Raw genomic sequence first — 22,237 nt, forward strand, 5'->3', positions numbered from 1 at the left:
TGTTAATATATCCTCAGTCTGATTCCCAGTTCTTTCACTAGATGGCATGCCGTCTCTTGGCCACTTGAAACCAGTTGCGTCTGGTTTGGGTACTGGGTCACTGCGCAAAATGGCTAAATGAATTTTCAAGCCTTTGCATAGTTTTAATTGAAAATAAAACTTTTTTTCCCCATTCACCTTTCCTATTGTAAATAATGAGCTAGCTAAACGGCGCATATGAAGGATGCATAGATGGTAATGTGGCTGGGGAAGGAAATGCATTGCTTAACAATGACCATCAGGGTGTACCCTTTCAATGATTACTATTAAATTTGAGTTACATTTTTAAATATTATAGTCTATTTTTTTATCTTTAGAATTACTAGTCTGACGCATATACCTTATACCTTCCCCTAATGTGCGACGTGCGTAAACTATACAAGTAACTCAAAAATGATACTTACAATTTGCTGCACGCACAAAACAAATATTTAGCTAACAGCTAGCTCTGTTTTTACCAAGCAAATGCTTGATTTTGTAAGAAGCTAACCATTTAGCTAGATAGCTTACTAGTTACTAAATTAGCAATCCAAATGCATTTAGCACATTTTAGACAGTTAACTTAATAGTTATAAGATATTGAGCTGGCAAACATTTAGTTGTGAATTCCATACTGTAATTAGATCACCTGGCGCATGCTGCACAACAGTGAGTGACTCCCAAGTCTCCATTCCCTCATCGTTGTGCGCTTGTAAACAAACATCAAGCTTACGGTACGGGGACTACCGTAAGCTTCATAATAATGTGACGGGTGAAATGAAGAACACAATGATCTTTATCTCCTAACATATTGCACAAGTTGACTGAAGATATTTAATTAAAAAGTAGCTACAAATATTACATAGTTTTGACGCTTTTGAAAAACCATTCCGAGGCTTTTTCCAAATACCCCGGCCCATGCTTAGCTGCTGTATTTAATATTAAGCAAACAAGAGCTCGTATTCCTCTTCAAATAGTCTATTAGTTTAAACCTGTTATGGCAAGGCAATGCCCTAGGGGAACCCCCCCACCCCCCCATTCAGCTGAAAAGGTGGCGCAAGGAATTCAAAAATATTATTTTGAAATATTTAACTTTCACACTAACAAGTCCAATACAGCAAATGAAAGATAAACATCTTGTTCATCTACCCATCATGTCCGATTTTTTTTTTAAATGTTTTACAGCGAAAACACAACATATATTTGTTAGACCACCACCAAATAAAAAAAAACAGCCATTTTTCCCAGTTAGAGAGAGCCACAAAAGCAGGCTTAGAGAGAAAATGAATCACTAACCTTTTGAAAATCTTCATCAGATGACACTCATATGACAAATGACATTCTTCCAGAATGGTCCTGTATTTGGCTCCATCCATCTTCCCATCAATTTTAACCATCTTCCCTGTCCCTGCTGAAGAAAAGCAGGCCCAAACCATGATGCTGCCACCACCATGTTTGACAGTGGGGATGGTGTGTTCAGCTGTGTTGCTTTTACGCCAAACATAACGTTTTGCATTGTTGCCAAAAAGTTCCATTTTGGTTTCATCTGACCAGAGCACCTTCTTCCACATGTTTGGTGTGTCTCCCAGGTGGCTTGTGGCAAACTTTAAACGACACTTTTTATGGATATCTTTAAGAAATGGCTTTCTTCTTGCCACTCTTCCATAAAGGCCAGATTTGTGCAATATACGACTGATTGTTGTCCTATGGACAGAGTCTCCCACCTCAGCTGTAGATCTCTGCAGTTCATCCAGAGTGATCATGGGCCTCTTGGCTGCATCTCTGATCAGTCTTCTCCTTGTATGAGCTGAAAGTTTAGAGGGACGGCCAGGTCTTGGTAGATTTGCAGTGGTCTGATACTCCTTCCATTTCAATGTAATCGCTTGCACAGTGCTCCTTGGGATGTTTAAAGCTTGGGAAATCTTTTTGTATCCAAAGCCGGCTTTAAACTTCTTCACAACAGTATCTCGGACCTGCCTGGTGTGTTCCTTGTTCTTCATGATGCTCTCTGCGCTTTTAACGGACCTCTGAGACTATCACAGTGCAGGTGCATTTATACGGAGACTTGATTACACACAGGTGGATTGTATTTATCATCATTAGTCATTTAGGTCAACATTGGATCATTCAGAGATCCTCACTGAACTTCTGGAGAGAGTTTGCTGCACTGAAAGTAAAGGGGCTGAATAATTTTGCACGCAATTTTGCACGCAAAAACTTTTGCACGCAAAGTTTGAAATATCTAATAAATGTTGTTCCACTTCATGATTGTGTCCCACTTGTTGTTGATTCTTCACAAAAAAATACAGTTTTATATATTTATGTTTGAAGCCTGAAATGTGGCAAAAGGTCGCAAAGTTCAAGGGGGCCGAATACTTTCGCAAGGCACTGTAAGTCCAGAACAGACTTTAGGAGGCGCACAGTACTACATAGAGCCATGACTACATGGAACTCTATTCTACGTCAGGTAACTGATGCAAGCGCAAATATAGGCACAGACACATGCATAGACACACGATAACATACATACATTCACATGGATTTTGTGTTGTAGATATGTGGTAGTGGAGTATGGGCCTGAGGGCACATTTTTTTTAGCAGTTTTACTTTAGTGCCTTGTTGCAAACAGGATGCATGTTCTGGAATATTGTTATTCTGTACAATTCTGTCAATTGGGTTAGTATTGTGGAGTAACTAATATGTTGATCCATCCTCAGTTTTCTCCTGTCACAGCCATTAAACTCGAACTGTTTTAAAGTCACCATTGGCCTCATGGTAAAATCCTTGAGTGGTTTCCTTCCTCTCCGGCAAGGGAGTTGGGAAGGACGCCTGTATCTTTGTAGTGTTGGGAAACTGCCCTGGTCTTTGTAGTTGAATCTGTGTTTGAAATTCACTGCTCAACTGAGGGATCTTACAGATGTATGTGTATGGTATGAGGGGATGAGGTAGTCATTCAAAAATCATATTAAACACTATTTTTGCACACAGAGTGAGTCCATGCAACTTATTATGTGACTTGTTAAGCTTATTTATCGGCTTTTCACAGTTATTTATTCGTAGAAAGCGAGTGGGTTTGGGTGTTAAATCTTAATAAGTCTCGGTAACCCGGTTCCCACTTTTTAACCCTGCTATGAACTGTCTATTAAGGAAAACCAATGAGACCCCTCTCTCCATCTGTCTTTCTATCAGTTGTTAGATCGTTCTCCAGGAGAGCCCGTGGAGAGTCCAGCTCAGGACAACACAGGTAACCTTGGCAACTAGTATTCTAATATTACAAGGTATATTTATCTCAAGGGTGGTGAAGCATAATGTGTGTTTTATTTACCTGGAGGGGGGGGGTGTGTGTGTTTAGGTCTGGGGTCATCGTGGGACAGTGTGAAGATTCAGCTTCACACCCCTCTGGAAACTCCCTCCTCCCCTGGAGCCCAAACCAGACACCCCACATGCAATCCAACTAACACAGGTGTGCTGCATACACACAAATATACAAACACAAAAATAGCCTGGGAATATATATATAATTTCAGTTTATAAACCCACCTCCACCCCTGTGTGTTTGCAGGTCAGGTGTCAGCCCAGCTCAGGTCTCTCCTGGTGCAGTTCCCCTCCCAGCCTGACAGGGCGGCGCGCTCTCTGCAGTTGCTCTCTAAGCTGACCCATGGGTAAACCACAGACACACACCCCTTATGAACCTACCTTTCCACAACAAACATTTAACAAGCTGTATTTCAGAATGTTATTGGAGCTCTGAGCATTCAGACTGCGGTTTATTGTGGCTGTATATTGTGTGTGTATTAAGGTTTGTGTTTCATATTGTCTATTTTTTAATTTACCTTAATTGAATCAAGGAGTCACCATTGTGACCAGTGTCTCTTTGGAGGGAGACCTGTATATACATTACCAGTCAAAAGTTTTAGAACACCTACTCATTCAAGGGTTTTTCTTTATTTTTACTATTTTCTACATTGTAGAATAATAGTGAAGACATCAAAACTATGAAATAACACATATGTAGTAACCATAAAAGTGTGAAAGAAATCCAAATATATTTTATATTTGAGATTCTTCAAATAGCCACCCGTCCATATTATTGCAAGAACAGCTCAAATAAGCAAACAGAAACAACAGTCCGTTACTTTAAGACATAAAGATCAGTCAATACGGAACATTTCAAGAACTTTGAAAGTTTCTTCAAGTGCAGTCGCAAATAGCATCAAGCTCTATGATGAAACTGGCTCTCATGAGGACCGCCAACAGGAGTGGAAGACCCAGAGTTACTTGTGCTGGAGAGGATACGTTCATTAGAGTTACCAGCCACAGAAATTGCAGCCCAAATAAATGCATCACAGAGTTCAAGTAACAGGCACATCTTCACATCAACTGTTCAGAGGAGACTGCATGAATCAGGCCTTCATGGTCGAATTTCTGCAAATAAACCACTACTAAAGGACGAAGAAGAGACTTGCTTGGGCCAAGAAACAAGAGCAATGGACAATAGACCGGTGGAAATTTGTCCTTTGGTCAGGTGTCCAAATTGGAGATTTTTGGTTTCACCTGCCCGTGTCTTTGTGAGATGCAGTGTGGGTGAACGGATGATCTCTGCATGTGTATTTCCCACCGTAACGCGTGGTGGTGTTATGGTGTGGAGTTGTTTTGCTGGTGATAATGTCTGTGATTTATTTAGAATTCACGGCACACTTAACCAGCATGGCTACCACAGCATTATGCAAACCATCTGGTTTGGGCTTAGTGGGACTATGATTTTTTTTTCAACAGGACAATGACCCAAAACACACCTCCAGGCTGTGTAAGGGCTATTTTACAAAAGAGGAGAGTGGTGGAGTGTTGCATCAGATGACCTTGATTTGTTTAACACGTTTGGTTTCTACATGATTCCATATGTGTCATTTCATAGTTTTGATGTCTTCACTATTATTCTACAATGTAGAAAATAATTAAAATAAAGGAAACCGCAAGAATGAGTAGGGGTCCTAAAACTTTTGACCAGTATTGTCCAATTTCATGAAATACATAAAAAGTAAAGTACAATATCAAACAAATAAAATACAGCACACTACCTATTGAACAGAGAAACACAAATGTACACAATATTTACAAAACAAAGTGAACACATTCTTAATTTATAAAAATCCTCTGTCCGGTCTGTATAGGTCTGATGGTGAGTGTGAGGAGAAGCCGAGCCGCCTGAAGAAGAGCGAACCACTCCTTCAGAACTCTGTAGTGTCCCGGGTAACTAGTCAGGGGTCCGGGGTGAGGGGTCAGGTGCCGGGTATGAGGGGCAGAAGGGGGTGGCAGGGAAGGGGGGGAGCGTGGAGATGATGTTTTTGTTAAAAAGCTGTTTTACCACATCACATATGTTTGTGACTGTTATTAAAATCTACTTTTTCTTATTCATGAGGTTCTGTGTGTATTCTAAACAACTTTTTAATAATATCTTTTAAAAATGTAACCTCTAGAGGAACGATATCCTGTCCTCGAGATGATTGCGCTAATGTGATTAGCATGAGGTTGTAGGAAACAAAAATAAATCCCAGGACATAGACATAACTGATATGAGCAGATAGATTAACAAGAATTTAAGCTAACTGCACTGTCCAATTTACAGTAGCTATTACAGTGAAAGAATACCATGCTATTGTTTGAGGAGAGTGCACAATTATGAACTTGAAAATGTATGAATAAACCAATTAGGCACATTTGGGCAGTCTTGATACAACATTTTGAATAGATATGCAATAGTTCATTGGATCAGTCTAAAACTTTGCCATACACTCCTGGCATCTAGTTGCCAAAGTCTATATTGCGCCTGGGCTAGAATAATTCATTATGGCCTTTCTCTTGCATTTCAAAGATAATGGTACAAGTATTATTTTTTAAACATGTTTTTTTTTGTATTGTCTTTTACCAGATCTAATGTGTTGTATTCTCTCCTACTTTAATTTTACATTTCCACAAACTTAAGTGTTTCCTTTCAAATGGTATCAAGAATATTTATAGCCTTGCTTCAGGTCCTGAGCTACAGGCAGGTAGATTTGGGTATGTAATTTTAGGCGAAAATTGAAAAAAGGGGCGGATCCTTAAGAGTTAACCTTTATATAACTAGGCAAGTCAGTTAAGGACAAATTATTATTTTACAATGATGGCCTACCCTGGCCAAATCCTCCCCTAACCAGGACGACAATTGTGTGCCGCCTTATGGGTCTCCGGATCATGACCGGTTGTGATACAGCCTGGGATCGAACCAGGGTCTGTAGTGATGCCTCTAGCACTGAGATGCCATGCCTTAGACCACTGCGCAACTCTGAAGACCAAGTGAGAATAGAAATATGATCTCCCTCGTCCCTCTTACTCACATTAGGGAGTGTGTGAGGCCACTTGGAAACGAGTACGGTCTAGTTAAGATCTAGTTTCGATCACTTAAATGTTTGACAATCTCCACTCACTCACTGATTCTCTGACACTTATCCTCTGATCCCACAACATAGGAAAAATAAGGTAGAGAAGCCACCTCTTTCTGTCCCTCTCATTCTGATGATCATAGAGATTGGTCTGATGCATTTATTATGGGTCCCCATTAGCCAAAGCAGCAGCTACTCTTCCTGGTGTCCAGCAAAATTAAGACAGTTTATACAATTTGAAAAAATTACAATCCATTCAGATTTCACAGCACACTGTGCCATCATGCCCCGACTCCACCACTATCACATATCTACAGCTAATGGATATCCGTCAAAAATACAAAATCTTGCATAACACGTTTGTTTAACAGGTACGGAAGGCTGCTTAGACTGACCCCTGTAATCTTAGAATGCATGTTGACTACCCTAGCTGCAGTTTAGTTCATATCATAGAAAACATTAAGATGGACTCAACTTGTTTGACATATATTAAAGATACAAATTGGCTGAAAATAATTGGCATAAATAGAAAAATATACCAGTTACATTTGAGGACAAAAAGGTTGACAGCTGCACCATACAGGTTGCAAAATAAATGGGAAAAGATTTACAATGTTCTGACACATGGTTTATTAACTTTTAAAAGTTTTTCAATTTAAATTATTATAAATTCTTGCCACCAACAGAATGCTATATACAGTGGGGAGAACAAGTATTTGATACTCGATTTTGCAGGTTTTCCTACTTACAAAGCATGTAGAGGTCTGTAATTTTTTATCATAGGTACACTTCAACTGTGAGAGACGCAATCTAGAACAAAAATCCAGAAAATCACATTGTATGATTTTTAAGTAATTAATTTGCATTTTATTGCATGACATAAGTATTTGATACATCAGAAAAGCAGAACTTAATATTTGGTACAGGAACCTTTGTTTGCAATTACAGAGATCATACGTTTCCTGTAGTTCTTGACCAGGTTTGCACACACTGCAGCAGGGATTTTGGCCCACTCCTCCATACAGACCTTCTCCAGATCCTTCAGGTTTTGGGGTTGTCGCTGGGCAATACGGATTTTCAGCTCCCTCCAAAGATTTTCTATTGGGTTTAGGTCTGGAGACTGGCTAGGCCACTCTAGGACCTTGAGATGCTTCTCACAGAGCCATTCCTTAGTTGCCCTGGCTGCGTGTTTCGGGTTGTTGTCATGCTGGAAGACCCAGCCACGACCCATCTTCAATGCTCTTACTGAGGGAAGGAGGTTGTTGGCCAAGATCTCACGATACATGGCTCCATCCATCCTCCCCTCAATATGGTGCAGTCGTCCTGTCCCCTTTGCAGAAAAGCATCCCCAAAGAATGATGTTTCCACCTCCATGCTTCACGGTTGGGATGGTGTTCTTGGGGTTGTACTCATCCTTCTTCTTCCTCCAAACACGGCGAGTGGAGTTTAGACCAAAAAGCTCTATTTTTGTCTCATCAGACCACATGACCTTCTCCCATTCCTTCTCTGGATCATCCAGATGGTCATTGGCAAACTTAAATCGGGGCTGGACATGTGCTGGCTTGAGCAGGGGGACCTTGCGTGCGCTGCAGGATTTTATTCCATGATGGCGTAGTGTGTTACTAATGGTTTTCTTTGAGACTTTGGTCCTACTCTCTTCAGGTCATTGACCAGGTCCTGCCGTGTAGTTGGGCTGATCCCTCACCTTCCTCATGATCATTGATGCCCCACAAGGTGAGATCTTGCATGGAGCCCCAGACCGAAGGTGATTGACCGTCATCTTGAACTTCTTCCATTTTCTAATAATTGCGCCAACAGTTGTTGCCTTCTCACCAAGCTGCTTTCCTATTGTCCTGTAGCCCATCCCAGCCTTGTGCAGGTCTACAATTTTATCCCTGATGTCCTTACACAGCTCTCTGGCCTTGGCCATTGTGGAGAGGTTGGAGTCTGTTTGATTGAGTGTGTGGACAGGTGTCTTTTATACAGGTAACGAGTTCAAACAGGTGCAGTTAATACAGGTGATGAGTGGAGAACAGGAGGGGATTCTTAAAGAAAAACGAACAGGTCTGTGAGAGCCGGAATTCTTACTGGTTGGTAGGTGATCAAATACTTATGTCATGCAATAAAATGCAAATGAATTACTTAAAAATCATACAATGTGATTTTCTGGATTTTTGTTTTACATTCTGTCTCTCGCAGTTGAAGTGTACCTATGATAAAAAAATCCAGACCTCTACATGCTTTGTAAGAGGGAAAACCTGCAAAATCGGCAGTGTATCAAATACTTGTTCTCCCCACTGTGTATATATATATACAGTGCCTTGCGAAAGTATTCGGCCCCCTTGAACTTTGCGACCTTTTGCCACATTTCAGGCTTCAAACATAAAGATATACAACTGTATTTTTTTGTGAAGAATCAACAACAAGTGGGACACAATCATGAAGTGGAACGACATTTATTGGATATTTCAAACTTTTTTAACAAATCAAAAACTGAACAATTGGGTTGTGCAAAATTATTCAGCCCCCTTAAGTTAATACTTTGTAGCGCCACCTTTTGCTGCGATTACAGCTGCGATTACAGCTGTATCAGTTTTGCACATCGAGAGACTGAAATTTTTTCCCATTCCTCCTTGCAAAACAGCTCGAGCTCAGTGAGGTTGGATGGAGAGCATTTGTGAACAGCAGTTTTCAGTTCTTTCCACAGATTCTCGATTGGATTCAGGTCTGGACTTTGACTTGGCCATTCTAACACCTGGATATGTTTATTTTTGAACCATTCCGTTGTAGATTTTGCTTTATGTTTTGGATCATTGTCTTGTTGGAAGACAAATCTCCATCCCAGTCTCAGGTCTTTTGCAGACTCCAGAATGGTCCTGTATTTGGCTCCATCCATCTTCCCATCAATTTTAACCATCTTCTCTGTCCCTGCTGAAGAAAAGCAGGCCCAAACCATGGTGCTGCCACCACCATGTTTGACAGTGGGGATGGTGTGTTCAGCTGTGTTGCTTTTACACCAAACATAACGTTTTGCATTGTTGCCAAAAAGTTAAATTTTGGTTTCATCTGACCAGAGCACCTTCTTCCACATGTTTGGTGTGTCTCCCAGGTGGCTTGTGGCAAACTTTAAACTACACTTTTAATGGATATCTTTAAGAAATGGCTTTCTTCTTGCCACTCTTCCATAAAGGCCAGATTTGTGCAATATACGACTGATTGTTGTCCTATGGACAGAGTCTCCCACCTCAGCTGTAGATCTCTGCAGTTCATCCAGAGTGATCATGGGCCTCCTGGCTGCATCTCTGATCAGTCTTCTCCTTGTATGAGCTGAACGTTTAGAGGGACGGCCAGGTCTTGGTAGATTTGCAGTGGTCTGATACTCCTTCCATTTCAATATTATCGCTTGCACAGTGCTCCTTGGGATGTTTAAAGCTTGGGAAATCTTTTTGTATCCAAATCCGGCTTTAAACTTCTTCACAACAGTATCTCGGACCTGCCTGGTGTGTTCCTTGTTCTTCATGATGCTCTCTGCGCTTTTAACGGACCTCTGAGACTATCACAGTGCAGGTGCATTTATACGGAGACTTGATTACACACAGGTGGATTGTATTTATCATCATTAGTCATTTAGGTCAACATTGGATCATTCAGAGATCCTCACTGAACTTCTGGAGAGAGTTTGCTGCACTGAAAGTAAAGGGGCTGAATAATTTTGCACGCTCAATTTTTCAGTTTTTGATTTGTTAAAATCAAATTGTTGAAATATCCAATAAATGTCGTTCCACTTCATGATTGTGTCCCACTTGTTGTTGATTCTTCACAAAAAAATACAGTTTTATATCTTTATGTTTGAAGCCTGAAATGTGGCAAAAGGTCGCAAAGTTCAAGGGGGCCGAATACTTTCGCAAGGCACTGTATAGAGAGTGATACTTTCCTGCAAAGAGATGGAATCGCTTAATCATTTATTCTGGTAATTCCCCCATGTAGCTTGTTTCTGATCACAAGTTCAGGAATAGTTAGAAAATCACAACATTCCCTTAAAATGAACCTTACAAATAGCAGTGGTGGGCAATTTGGAAAGCCAAGTCGGTCAATAATAATACTCGTAGGAAATGTTTTTGTGCAATTAGAATGGTTCAAAATGTATGTAAAACATTTACAGCACAATTAAAAAGTATATGGCACATGGAAACCAAGGGTGGTCTATGGTGATAGGTGGGACTAAAGTGCTTATGTTAGTTAAATATTATTGTAATGTGATTGCTGTATATAAAAGTACCATGTTTGTCAAAATTATATGTAAAATGTACAGTACCAGTCAAGTTTGGACACCTACTCATTCAAGTGTTTTTCTTTATTTTTTACTATTTTTACTATTAATTGAATATTATATTGAAGAATAATAGTCAAGGCATCAAAACTATGAAATAAAACATACGGAATCATGTAGTAACCAAAAACGTGTTAAACAAATCTTCAAAGTAGCCACCCTTTGCCTTGATGACAGCTTTGCACACAATTGGCATTCTCTCAACCAGCGTGAGGTAGTCACCTGGAATGCAATAACAGGTGTGCCTTGTTAAAAGTTAATTTGTGGAATTTCTTTCCCTAATGGGTTTGAGCCAATCAGTTGTGTGCCTCGCTTCCAGACCCAAGTCAGGACAGCCCAGGGGAGCCTTCACTAGCCTGCTCCAGGGCCAGATGTTATGGTGTAATTCCCACATTTGAGGATCTTATCAAATCAAATCAAATTTTTTGTCACATACACATGGTTAGCAGATGTTAATGCGAGTGTAGTGAAATGCTTGTGCTTCTAGTTCCGACAATGCAGTAATAACCAACAAGTAATCTAACTAACAATTCCAAAACTACTGTCTTGTACACAGTGTGAGGGGATAAAGAATATGTACATAATGATATATGAATGAGTGATGGTACAGAGCAGCATAGGCAAGATACAGTAGATGGTTTTGAGTACAGTATATACATATGAGATGAGTATGTAAACAAAGTGGCATAGTTAAAGTGGCTAGTGATACATGTATTACATAAGGATACAGTCGATGATATAGAGTACAGTATATACGTATGCATATGAGATGAATAATGTAGGGTAAGTAACATTATATAAGGTAGCATTGTTTAAAGTGGCTAGTGATATATTTACATAATTTCCCATCAATTCCCATTATTAAAGTGGCTGGAGTTGAGTCAGTGTCAGTGTGTTGGCAGCAGCCACTCAATGTTAGTGGTGGCTGTTTAACAGTCTGATGGCCTTGAGATAGAAGCTGTTTTTCAGTCTCTCGGTCCCAGCTTTGATGCACCTGTACTGACCTCGCCTTCTGGATGATAGCGGGGTGAACAGGCAGTGGCTCGGGTGGTTGATGTCCTTGATGATCTTTATGGCCTTCCTGTGACATCGGGTGGTGTAGGTGTCCTGGAGGGCAGGTAGTTTGCCCCCGGTGATGCGTTGTGCAGACCTCACTACCCTCTGGAGAGCCTTACGGTTGAGGGCAGAGCAGTTGCCGTACCAGGCGGTGATACAGCCCGCCAGGATATTCTCGATTGTGCATCTGTAGAAGTTTGTGAGTGCTTTTGGTGACAAGCCAAATTTCTTCAGCCTCCTGAGGTTGAAGAGGCGCTGCTGCGCCTTCTTCACAATGCTGTCTGTGTGAGTGGACCAATTCAGTTTGTCTGTGATGTGTATGCCGAGGAACTTAAAACTTGCTACCCTCTCCACTACTGTTCCATCGATGTGGATAGGGGGGTGTTCCCTCTGCTGTTTCCTGAAGTCCACAATCATCTCCTTAGTTTTGTTGACGTTGAGTGTGAGGTTATTTTCCTGACACCACACTCCGAGGGCCCTCACCTCCTCCCTGTAGGCCGTCTCGTCGTTGTTGGTAATCAAGCCTACCACTGTTGTGTCGTCCGCAAACTTGATGATTGCGTTGGAGGCGTGCATGGCCACGCAGTCGTGGGTGAACAGGGAGTACAGGAGAGGGCTCAGAACGCACCCTTGTGGGGCCCCAGTGTTGAGGATCAGCGGGGAGGAGATGTTGTTGCCTACCCTCACCACCTGGGGGCGGCCCGTCAGGAAGTCCAGTACCCAGTTGCACAGGGCGGGGTCGAGACCCAGGGTCTCGAGCTTGATGACGAGCTTGGAGGGTACTATGGTGTTGAATGCCGAGCTGTAGTCAATGAACAGCATTCTCACATAGGTATTCCTCTTGTCCAGATGGGTTAGTGCAGTGTGCAGTGTGGTTGAGATTGCATCGTCTGTGGACCTATTTGGGCGGTAAGCAAATTGGAGTGGGTCTAGGGTGTCAGGTAGGGTGGAGGTGATATGGTCCTTGACTAGTCTCTCAAAGCACTTCATGATGACGGAAGTGAGTGCTACGGGGCGGTAGTCGTTTAGCTCAGTTACCTTAGCTTTCTTGGGAACAGGAACAATGGTGGCCCTCTTGAAGCATGTGGGAACAGCAGACTGGTATAGGGATTGATTGAATATGTCCGTAAACACACCGGCCAGCTGGTCTGCGCATGCTCTGAGGGCGCGGCTGGGGATGCCGTCTGGGCCTGCAGCCTTGCGAGGGTTAACACGTTTAAATGTCTTACTCACCTCGGCTGCAGTGAAGGAGAGACCGCAAGTTTTTGTTGCAGGCCGTGTCAGTGGCACTGTATTGTCCTCAAAGCGGGCAAAAAGTTATTTAGTCTGCCTGGGAGCAGGACATCCTGGTCCATGACTGGGCTGGATTTCTTCCTGTAGTCCGTGATTGACTGTAGACCCTGCCACATGCCTCTTGTGTCTGAGCCGTTGAATTGAGATTCTACTTTGTCTCTGTACTGACGCTTAGCTTGTTTGATAGCCTTGCGGAGGGAATAGCTGCACTGTTTGTATTCGGTCATGTTACCAGACACCTTGCCCAGATTTAAAAGCAGTGGTTCGCGCTTTCAGTTTCACGCGAATGCTGCCATCAATCCACGGTTTCTGGTTAGGGAATGATTTAATCGTAGCTATGGGAACGACATCTTCAATGCACGTTCTAATGAACTCGCACACCGAATCAGCGTATTCGTCAATGTTGTTGTCTGACGCAATACGAAACATGTCCCAGTCCACGTGATGGAAGCAGTCTTGGAGTGTGGAGTCAGCTTGGTCGGACCAGCGTTGGACAGACCTCAGCGTGGGAGCCTCTTGTTTTAGTTTCTGTCTGTAGGCAGGGATCAACAAAATGGAGTCGTGGTCAGCTTTTCCGAAAGGGGGGCGGGGCAGGGCCTTATATGCGTCGCGGAAGTTAGAGTAACAATGATCCAAGGTCTTTCCACCCCTGGTTGCGCAATCGATATGCTGATAAAATTTAGGGAGTCTTGTTTTCAGATTAGCCTTGTTAAAATCCCCAGCTACAATGAATGCAGCCTCTGGATAAATGGTTTCCAGTTTGCAAAGAGTCAAATAAAGTTCATTCAGAGCCAACAATGTGTCTGCTTGGGGGGGGATATATACGGCTGTGATTATAATCGAAGAGAATTCTCTTGGTAGATAATGCGGTCTACATTTGATTGTGAGGAATTCTAAATCAGGTGAACAGAAGGATTTGAGTTCCTGTATGTTTCTTTCATCACACCATGTCACGTTAGTCATAAGGCATACGCCCCCGCCCCTCTTCTTACCAGAAAGATGTTTGTTTCTGTCTGCGCGATGCCTGTTGGCTGCACCGCCTCGGATAGCGTCTCTCCAGTAAGCCACGTTTCCGTGAAGCAAAGAACGTTACAGTCTCTGATGTCCCTCTGGAATGCTACCCTTGCTCGGATTTCATCAACCTTGTTGTCAAGAGACTGGACATTGGCAAGAAGAATGCTAGGGAATGGTGTACGGTGTGCCCGTCTCCGGAGTCTGACCAGAAGACCGCCTCGTTTCCCTCTTTTTCGGAGTCGTTTTTTTGGGTCGCTGCATGGGATCCCCTCCGTTGTCCTGTTTGTAAGGCAGAACACAGGATCCGCGTCGCGAAAAACATATATTTGGTCGTACTGATGGTGAGTTGACGCTGATCTTATATTCAGTAGTTCTTCTCAACTGTATGTAATGAAACCTAAGATGACCTGGGGTACTAATGTAAGAAATAACACGTAAAAAAACAAAAAACTGCATAGTTTCCTAGGAACGCGAAGCGAGGCGGCCATCTCTGTCGGCGCCGGAAGTAGTATCAGCTGCTAATGATGAGTTACTCTGGAATTCCACTGAAGTAGTTAACTTTCATTAAAACTTCTACATCATTTGAGGTAGTCCGAATGACAAATAAAATAGTGGTCTAATGGAGCAAAAAGAGCGTGGCTCACAGTTCAGCTTCATCCCCGTCACAATTGCATCAAAACCGAAAGTTACCTTACTACGTTACCCATAATGCACCAACACTACCCCCACTCTGGATGGTGATTAGATCTAACACCACTCCAACACTCATACAAAGGCACAATACCCAATGGTTTTCATTTCAGTTACATGGACATTAGATATGTTACCCCTTTGGGTTCTTGAAAGTTAACATTTTCTCCTCTTCTTTTCAGTCCACAAAGTCCTCTGAACTTGTCCTGTTCAGTAATAACTCCACTTGAAGGAGCAAGTAGTCCATTTTCCCTAATTTCCCGAAAGCACATGGAGCGGTGGGTAGCACCATACAAGGGCTGTTGGTTTAAGAGGAGGATACCTAGAGAAAAGGAAGGCAAGTCAGTGGTTCCAGTACCTAGCAGTACATTATGTTGTTCCAGTATCTCTTCTGAAAAAGTAAGAAGGTTAACACTGTTCTATTTCAAGAATGTTACTTTCCGTTTACAGAAATACCTGGCTTTCTTCCCATACAAAATTATGGGAAGAAAGTTCCCAAAACATAAATGGCCTACGTCTCAATGCATAGAATATAAAACTGTCACAATTTACAGTCCCAACTACAACAGTGTGTTTTGTTCTTTTTTATTTTTTAACACACACATATATATTTAAATATTGTATATGGAATTCCAGTCTGATTCATATATATATTTTAGCAAAAACAGCAAATTGTTTACGTCCCAGAACAGTTTGTTTGTACAGTTCAGTTCAACATCAACACCCAATCAACTAACCGGTTCGGTGGCCTTTTGTTCCTCTTTGGCCCCCCTGTGGGAGTCTGACCAAAGCAGGGTGAGTAACAGTCCATCCTTGGTCTTGTTGCATTATGCTACCCCCACTAGACTGAACTCCATCTGTTGTCGCAGACCCACTCACAAAATAAGTGGTATCAGAAGCAAGCTCTGCGTCCTTCTCACTACCTTTGTCACTTTTGTTCATCCATGATCAGGTTGGGTAGATCCAGATCAGAATCGTGGAGGCCTGCATCCAAATCAGGCTACAAGATCTCTGCAGGTTGCCATGCTTCGGCGTGTGTGAACACCCAGCTGTTGTCTAGAGTCGTCCTGGAGTTGTACTGCTTGAGTTTGTATGACGTAAGGACCCTTATAGGATGGTAGGGGCTTCATAACTTTGTCCCGCACCCACTTTATACGATTAATTAAGTACCATACTGTGTCACCAACGTTGTTGTGTATCCTTGCAACATTCTTGTCATACTGCTTTTTGGCATGCTCCACAGACTGACCCAGCTCTTCCCTTGCATTCTGGTGAGTAAGTTCCAATCTGTCTTGTAGCTGTGTCACATACTGTGGAGGGGTCTTGGTGTGCTCATGATCGGGTGGCAAGCCAGCCACCAGGTCGATGGGTTCTGTTACTTCACTTCCAAAGGAGCGTCATGTTCGGAGTGAACTCTGTTGAGCTGTGCTTTGTTGCTCTATAGACCATCACGGAGAATGGAATCATGAGGTCCCGGTCCCAATGACAACGTTCTGTGGTGGTGGCTAAGATATTCTGTAGAGTGGCATTAAATCTTTCGATTTGCCTTTCTGATTGTGGTCTGATTCCTATTCCACACATTCTTTGGAAGACTTCAGACTCGAAGTTGGAGCCTTGATCGCTGTGGAGTGTCTGTGGGGCTCCGTAGCGACACCACCATTCAGCTGTCAGAACTTCAGCCACTGTCACAGCTTGATCGTTTTGCAGAGGGTAGGCTTCCACCCACTTTGTGAAATAGTCTTGAACCACCAATATGCAGCGATTGTAGCATTCTGTCTCATTCATGGGGCCCATGAGATCAATGGCGATCCTCTCCATGGGTACTTCCATGCAGACAGTGCCCATGGGTGCTTGGGGCTTCCTCGGAGGTCTGGCTTTAGCTGCACAGCTGGTACATGTACGAGACCATAGTGTGACATCCTCTCTCATTCGGTACCAGTAGTATCTTGTCTGCAGCCGGGCAAGTATGCGTTCCACGCCAAAGTGACCGGCTACTGGGCCGTCATGCATCTGCTTCATGATGTCCGACCAGAACACAAGAGGTCTGAGTATCTATGGGTAAAACACTGCACCTTCGGTACAGTAGAAGTGTCGTAAGAGAATGCCGTCTTTGGCACGAAAGGCGACACATCTCCCCATGATGGGCGGTCCTTCCTCGAGTCATCTCTTGACGGGGCCTATATCAGAGTCAGCCATCTGAGCTTGACATAATTCCTCAGTAGTCCATCCATGGAACAGAACAGTGTCACTTGCTTCAGTGAGGCAAATCTTTTCCATGTCCGATGTGTCATCTTCACTCTCCCGAACACCTGACTCCACGGCAGCTCCAGGGAGTGTAGGCTGGGGTCTTCCCTTACCCCCCTGAACAGAGCTCCGTAGAAGTAGCTTCCACAGCATTATCTGCTATGCTGGAGCCGAAGTCACAGTGCACTTCCTGGTTCCTGAAACTGTCATTGTTCTGGGTAGGGTCCTGTATAGTGCAGGGGCAAGTCTGGCGGCAGGGCCTCCTGGACAGGACGTCAGCATTTTCGTGGTGGCGTCCTAGACGATGCATGACCGTGAAGCAAGACCAGGCTTCTCGAGCCACCCCGCCAGTTGACCTTCTGGTTCCTTCATCCTTATGAACCACCGAAAGCTGCTGTGGTCGGTGCGCACGATGAAGGGTCTTCTGAGCAGGTATTGACGACCGCCGGCTCCCATACGCTAGTACGCGTTCCTCACTGTCCTGCATTTGGGACAAGACGGCTCCAATACCGAAGTTGCTGGCGTCTGTATAAAGTTTGAGGTCACCGCTGTTGAGTGGATAGCCCAAATTGGGCGTGGTGGTGAGTAGCTTCTTTAATTCTTTGAACGCCTCCGGGCACTCTCAAGTCCACTGGAAACGAGCATGTCTCTTTGTAAGCTCATGAAGGGGCTTGTCTACAGCAGCAAAGTTTTTGACAAATCGTCGGCAGTACGAGGCCAGGCTACGAACTGACGGACTACTGAAACACAGGTAGGCTGGGGGCATTCTTGGACAGATTTTTCTGGTGATCTGTGGCGATGCCATGTTCAGAAACTATGTGTCCAAGGTAGGTAACCTGTCGGAACCCACTTGGAGGGTTTCAATTTCAGGTTGGCTTGGCGACACCGATCAACCACTTGTGCCAGGCATTGGAACATCTCCGGGACATCCCTTCCCAGGATGATGATGTCATCAACATATACGAGGCAGGTCTCCCATTGCATTCTAGCCAGGACGCCCTCAATTAGATGTTGAAACGTCGCTGGTGCGTTGCAGAGCCCAAAAGGCATCACATTCCACTCAGAGGCCCTTCCTGCTGCAGAAAGCGGCCGCCTTACGGGCCCTGGGGGTAAGCTCTACCTGCCAATAGCCTGACGCTAGGTCCAATGTGCTAAACCATTTGGCCGTTGACAGGGTATCGAGGATACGAGGAAGAGGATATACATCCTTAACAGTACGCTCATTTAGAGCCCTGTAAGTCCACACATAGACGGTATGTCTGGTCCTTTTGTGGCTTGGAGAGGCTACTCCAGTTTCAAGACTTTGCTGGATCTACTGGTCAGTTACTGCATCACAGGGGGCCCAGGAAATGTCTAAATGTCATGCTGTACAAGACTAGTGCGACCAATATCAGTGGGAAGAAGAAGAAATCCCCGTAGGTACTAAGGAGTTGAGCCAGCCCACAACTTTGTCTGCACTTAGCGCAGTAGAGTTTTCTGTTTACACAGGAATCAGGAACTGCTGGGGAGACGAGACTAGTTTGTGGTGGCATGGAGGAAATATCAGTGGGTTGAACAACATCTGCAGCCTGGAAGAATCCGGCAGAGATGGTCGCCTCGCTTCGCGTTCTTAGGAAACGATGCAGTATTTTGTTTTTTTTATGTATTATTTCTTACACTGTTACCCCAGGAAATCTTAAGTCTTATTACATACAGCCGGGAAGAACTATTGGATATAAGAGCAATGTCAACTTACCAACATTACGACCGGGAATACGACTTTCCCGAAGCAGATCCTCTGTTTGGACCACCACCCAGAACAATGGATCGGAGGCGACCCAAAAGGGGCAGACGGAGCGTGGTCTTCTCATATGCCTTATGATTAACGAGTCGTGGTGTGTTCATAACAACATTCAGGAACTCAAGTCATTTTGTTCACCTGACCTAGAATTCCTTACAATCAAATGCCGGCCGCATTATCTACCAAGAGAATTATCGTTGATCATATTCACAGCCGTGTATATCCCCCCCCCCCCCCCCCCCCAAGCAGCCCCCTCGGCGGCCCTGAAAGAACTTCATTGGACTATGCAAACTGGAAACCACATATCCTGAGGCTGCATTTATCGTAGCTGGGGATTTTAACAAAGCTAATCTGAAAACAAAGCTCCCTAAATTTTATCAGCATATCAAATGCGTGACCCGGGCTGGCAGCATTTCTGGATCATTGTTACTCTAACTTCCACGATGCATACAAAGCCCTCCCTTGCCCTCCTTTCGGCAAATCTGACCACGACTCCATTTTGTTGCTCCCAGCCTATAGACAGAAACTAAAACGGGAAACTCCCGTGCTCGGTTCTGTTCAACGCTGGTCCGACCAATCTGATTCCACACTTCAAGATTGTTTCGATCACGTGGACTGGGATATGTTCCGGATAGCCTCAGACATTGATGTATACACTGATTTGGTGAGCGAGTTTATTTTGATGGCAGCATTCGCACAGAACTGAAAGCGCGAACCCAATGCTTTTATTCATGGCAAGGCGACCGAAAACAACATAATCGAATACAAAGAGTGTAGCCATTCCCTCCGCAAGGCAATCAGACAAGCTAAGCGTCAGTATAGAGACAAAGTAGAGTCGTAATTCAACGGCTCAGACACGAGACATATGTTGCAGGGTCTACGGTCAATCACGGATTACAAAAGAAAACCAGTCCCGTCGCGGACACCGACGTCGTGCTCCCAGACAAAGTAAACAACTTCTTTGCTCGCTTTGAGGACAATACAGTGCCACTGACACGGCCCGCTTCCAAAACCTGCGGGCTCACCTTCACTGCAGCCAACGTGAGTAAAACATTTAAACGTGTTAACCCTCGCAAGGCCGCCGGCCCAGACGGCATCCATAGCTGCGTCCTCAGAGCATGCGCAGACCCAGCTGGCTGGTGTGTTTACGGACATATTCAATCAATCCCTATCCCAGTCTGCTGTTCCCACATGCTTCAAGAGGGCCACCATTTTTCCTGTTCCCAAGAAGGCTAAGGTAACTGAGCTAAATGACAATCGCCCCGTAGCACTCACTTCCATCATCATGAAGTGCTTTGAGAGGATCATATCACCTCCACCCTACCTGACACCCTAGACCAGTCCTTCTCAAATAGTGGGGCGCGCCCCCCCTGGGGGGGCTCGGCGCCATGCCAGGGGGGGCGCGTGTGATCCCAGGGAACATGCTTTTTTTTGCCGCAGGGAGTATGGTTTTTTGCACCGAATAAGAACACACAGCAGGAGATATGAAGTGCAGATAACAAACCCTTAAGAGACACCATGGAAAAATATTTAACAGGGATGAAAAGAAAGGTGGAGGGAGACGGAGATAATGAGACAAACGTAAGTCTCCCGAAAGCTAAGACGAGGAAATATGACGAAGCGTATTGGCTTCACTGTGACTATGGTGGGAGACGAGGAAGACCGGTATGTTTACTGTGTCTAAAAATGTTGACAGCGGACAGCATGAAGCCAAATAAATTAAGGCGTCACTTAAAGACATTACACCCCAATCACGCTGATAAGCCGCTTGAGTTTTTTCAACGAAAACGTGCCGAATATTCCCGCTTTGTGAACACAACTTCAGTAAACCAGCAAGCACTGTTAGCATCATATAAGGTGGCGTACCAAATTTCTCAGTGCAAAAAAAAACACTCCATAGCAGAGGAGCTGATACTGCCTTACAGCATTAGACATGGTCTCTGTCATGCTGGATGACGCAAGTGCTGCAAAAATAAGAAACTATCCCTCTGTCCAATGACACTGTCGCCAGATGTATAAATGACATTGCTAACGATCTTAAAGAACAGCTGGTAGATTAACTCAAAGACAAATGTTTTGCCTTACAGTTCGATGCTGAGTGGACACACTGTGTTATACACACAGAAGCACTGGCATCAAGGCACCTTTCCTCTGAATTAAGTGAGGTTATGATTGACATTGTAGGTGTAGTCAATTTTATAAAGATCAGACCACTAAAATAAAAACACGAGTCTTCTCTGCTATCTGTGAGGAGATGGGAGCTGAACATCAAGCTGTGCTGTTTCACAGTGAAGCAAGGTGGCTGTCACAAGCAAAAGTATTGTCTCAAGTTTTTGAGCTCAGAGAGCAGATGATGTTTTTGGAGCAGGAGCACGACCTTGCAGAAAAATTTAGTGATTTAGTTGACACTACTGACTATGATGCCACCTCAGTGATTCCATATATTAAGGAGCATCACTGATGGGATTCTTTAAAAAGTACTTCCCTGAAAACAGTTCCCAATATGACTGGGTGAGAGATCCTTTCATTGCACCAGCTCCAACTGGTTTCAGCTCTGCAGAGGAGGACCAGTTCATTGATATGACGTCTGACACCACATTGAGACTGAGGTTCACATCACAGACACTGAGTGAATTCTGGCTGAGTGTAGAGAGGCAGTATCCACTCCTAGGGCAGAGGGCCATGGGCATTCTTCTTCCTTTTGCAACATTATCTTTGTGAGACTGGCTTCTCTGCTGTTGCTGCACTGAAGACCAAGTGCAGGTCCCAGCTAACGTTGAGCAGGAGCTGAGAGTTGCAGTATCATGCTTCAAACCCCGCTTCGAAAAGCTGTGCTCTGCAAAACTTGCTCATTGTAGCCATTAATCCTGCACAAATTGTTTTATTCATTTTTGTTTTATAGGTCAGTGTTTCATATATTGTGCTCCTGAGTTAATGTTGCTGATCAATTTGAATGTATTATTATTATTTATTGATTATATTTCTTTTTTTTTTTCAGGCAAATTGATGCACTTTGTCTTTTCTGTTACAGACTAAAAAACAACGTTAATAAAGTTATTATTTGTTGTAAGTTGATCTATATTTCTTTCTTTGTTTTTTTGTTTTCTTTAATGTTAATAAGGATACAATGTTATGCAGAGGTGTACTTTTAACAATTTTATAGACAAATTATACTATTTACAGTCGTGGCGGAGAGTTGGGGGGCGCGAAATGTTCACTTCTTCCTGGGGGGGGGGGGGGGGGGGTAACAGAAAATGCCCTAGACCCACTCCAATTTGCTTACTGCCCCAATAGGTCCACAGACGAAGCAACTCGCAATCACACTGCACACTGCCCTAACCCATCTGGACAAGGGGAATAGCTATGTAAGAATGCTGTTCATCGATTAGAGCT

The 22,237-nt window shown here is 43.7% G+C and overlaps 1 protein-coding gene across 25 annotated transcripts in view; it reads left to right on the forward strand.

Annotated features, from left to right (window-relative positions):
• The window catches only part of cntrob (centrobin, centriole duplication and spindle assembly protein), a 40,879-nt gene extending 35,450 nt beyond the window's left edge, over positions 1–5,429 (forward strand). For 13 of the 25 annotated variants that reach the window (XR_016483824.1, XR_016483827.1, XR_016483828.1 and 10 more), the window contains exons 18-21: positions 3,208–3,262; positions 3,350–3,481; positions 3,581–3,680; positions 5,190–5,429. Coding sequence is in view for 19 of the 25 variants with exons in the window: in XM_036933364.2 (XP_036789259.2) it covers positions 3,208–3,262; positions 3,350–3,481; positions 3,581–3,680; positions 5,190–5,358 (456 nt within the window). In the remaining 6 variants the exon portion in view is untranslated. The remainder of the gene's footprint in view (positions 1–3,207; positions 3,263–3,349; positions 3,482–3,580; positions 3,681–5,189) is intronic. The other 12 variants (XR_016483823.1, XR_016483825.1, XR_016483826.1 and 9 more) reach the window with 1 other exon arrangement.
• The last annotated feature ends 16,808 nt before the right edge of the window (positions 5,430–22,237 follow it).

Source organism: Oncorhynchus mykiss, chromosome 10 (genome assembly GCF_057628025.1).
Source record: "Oncorhynchus mykiss isolate SJ-2025 chromosome 10, ASM5762802v1, whole genome shotgun sequence".
NCBI lineage: Eukaryota > Metazoa > Chordata > Actinopteri > Salmoniformes > Salmonidae > Oncorhynchus > Oncorhynchus mykiss.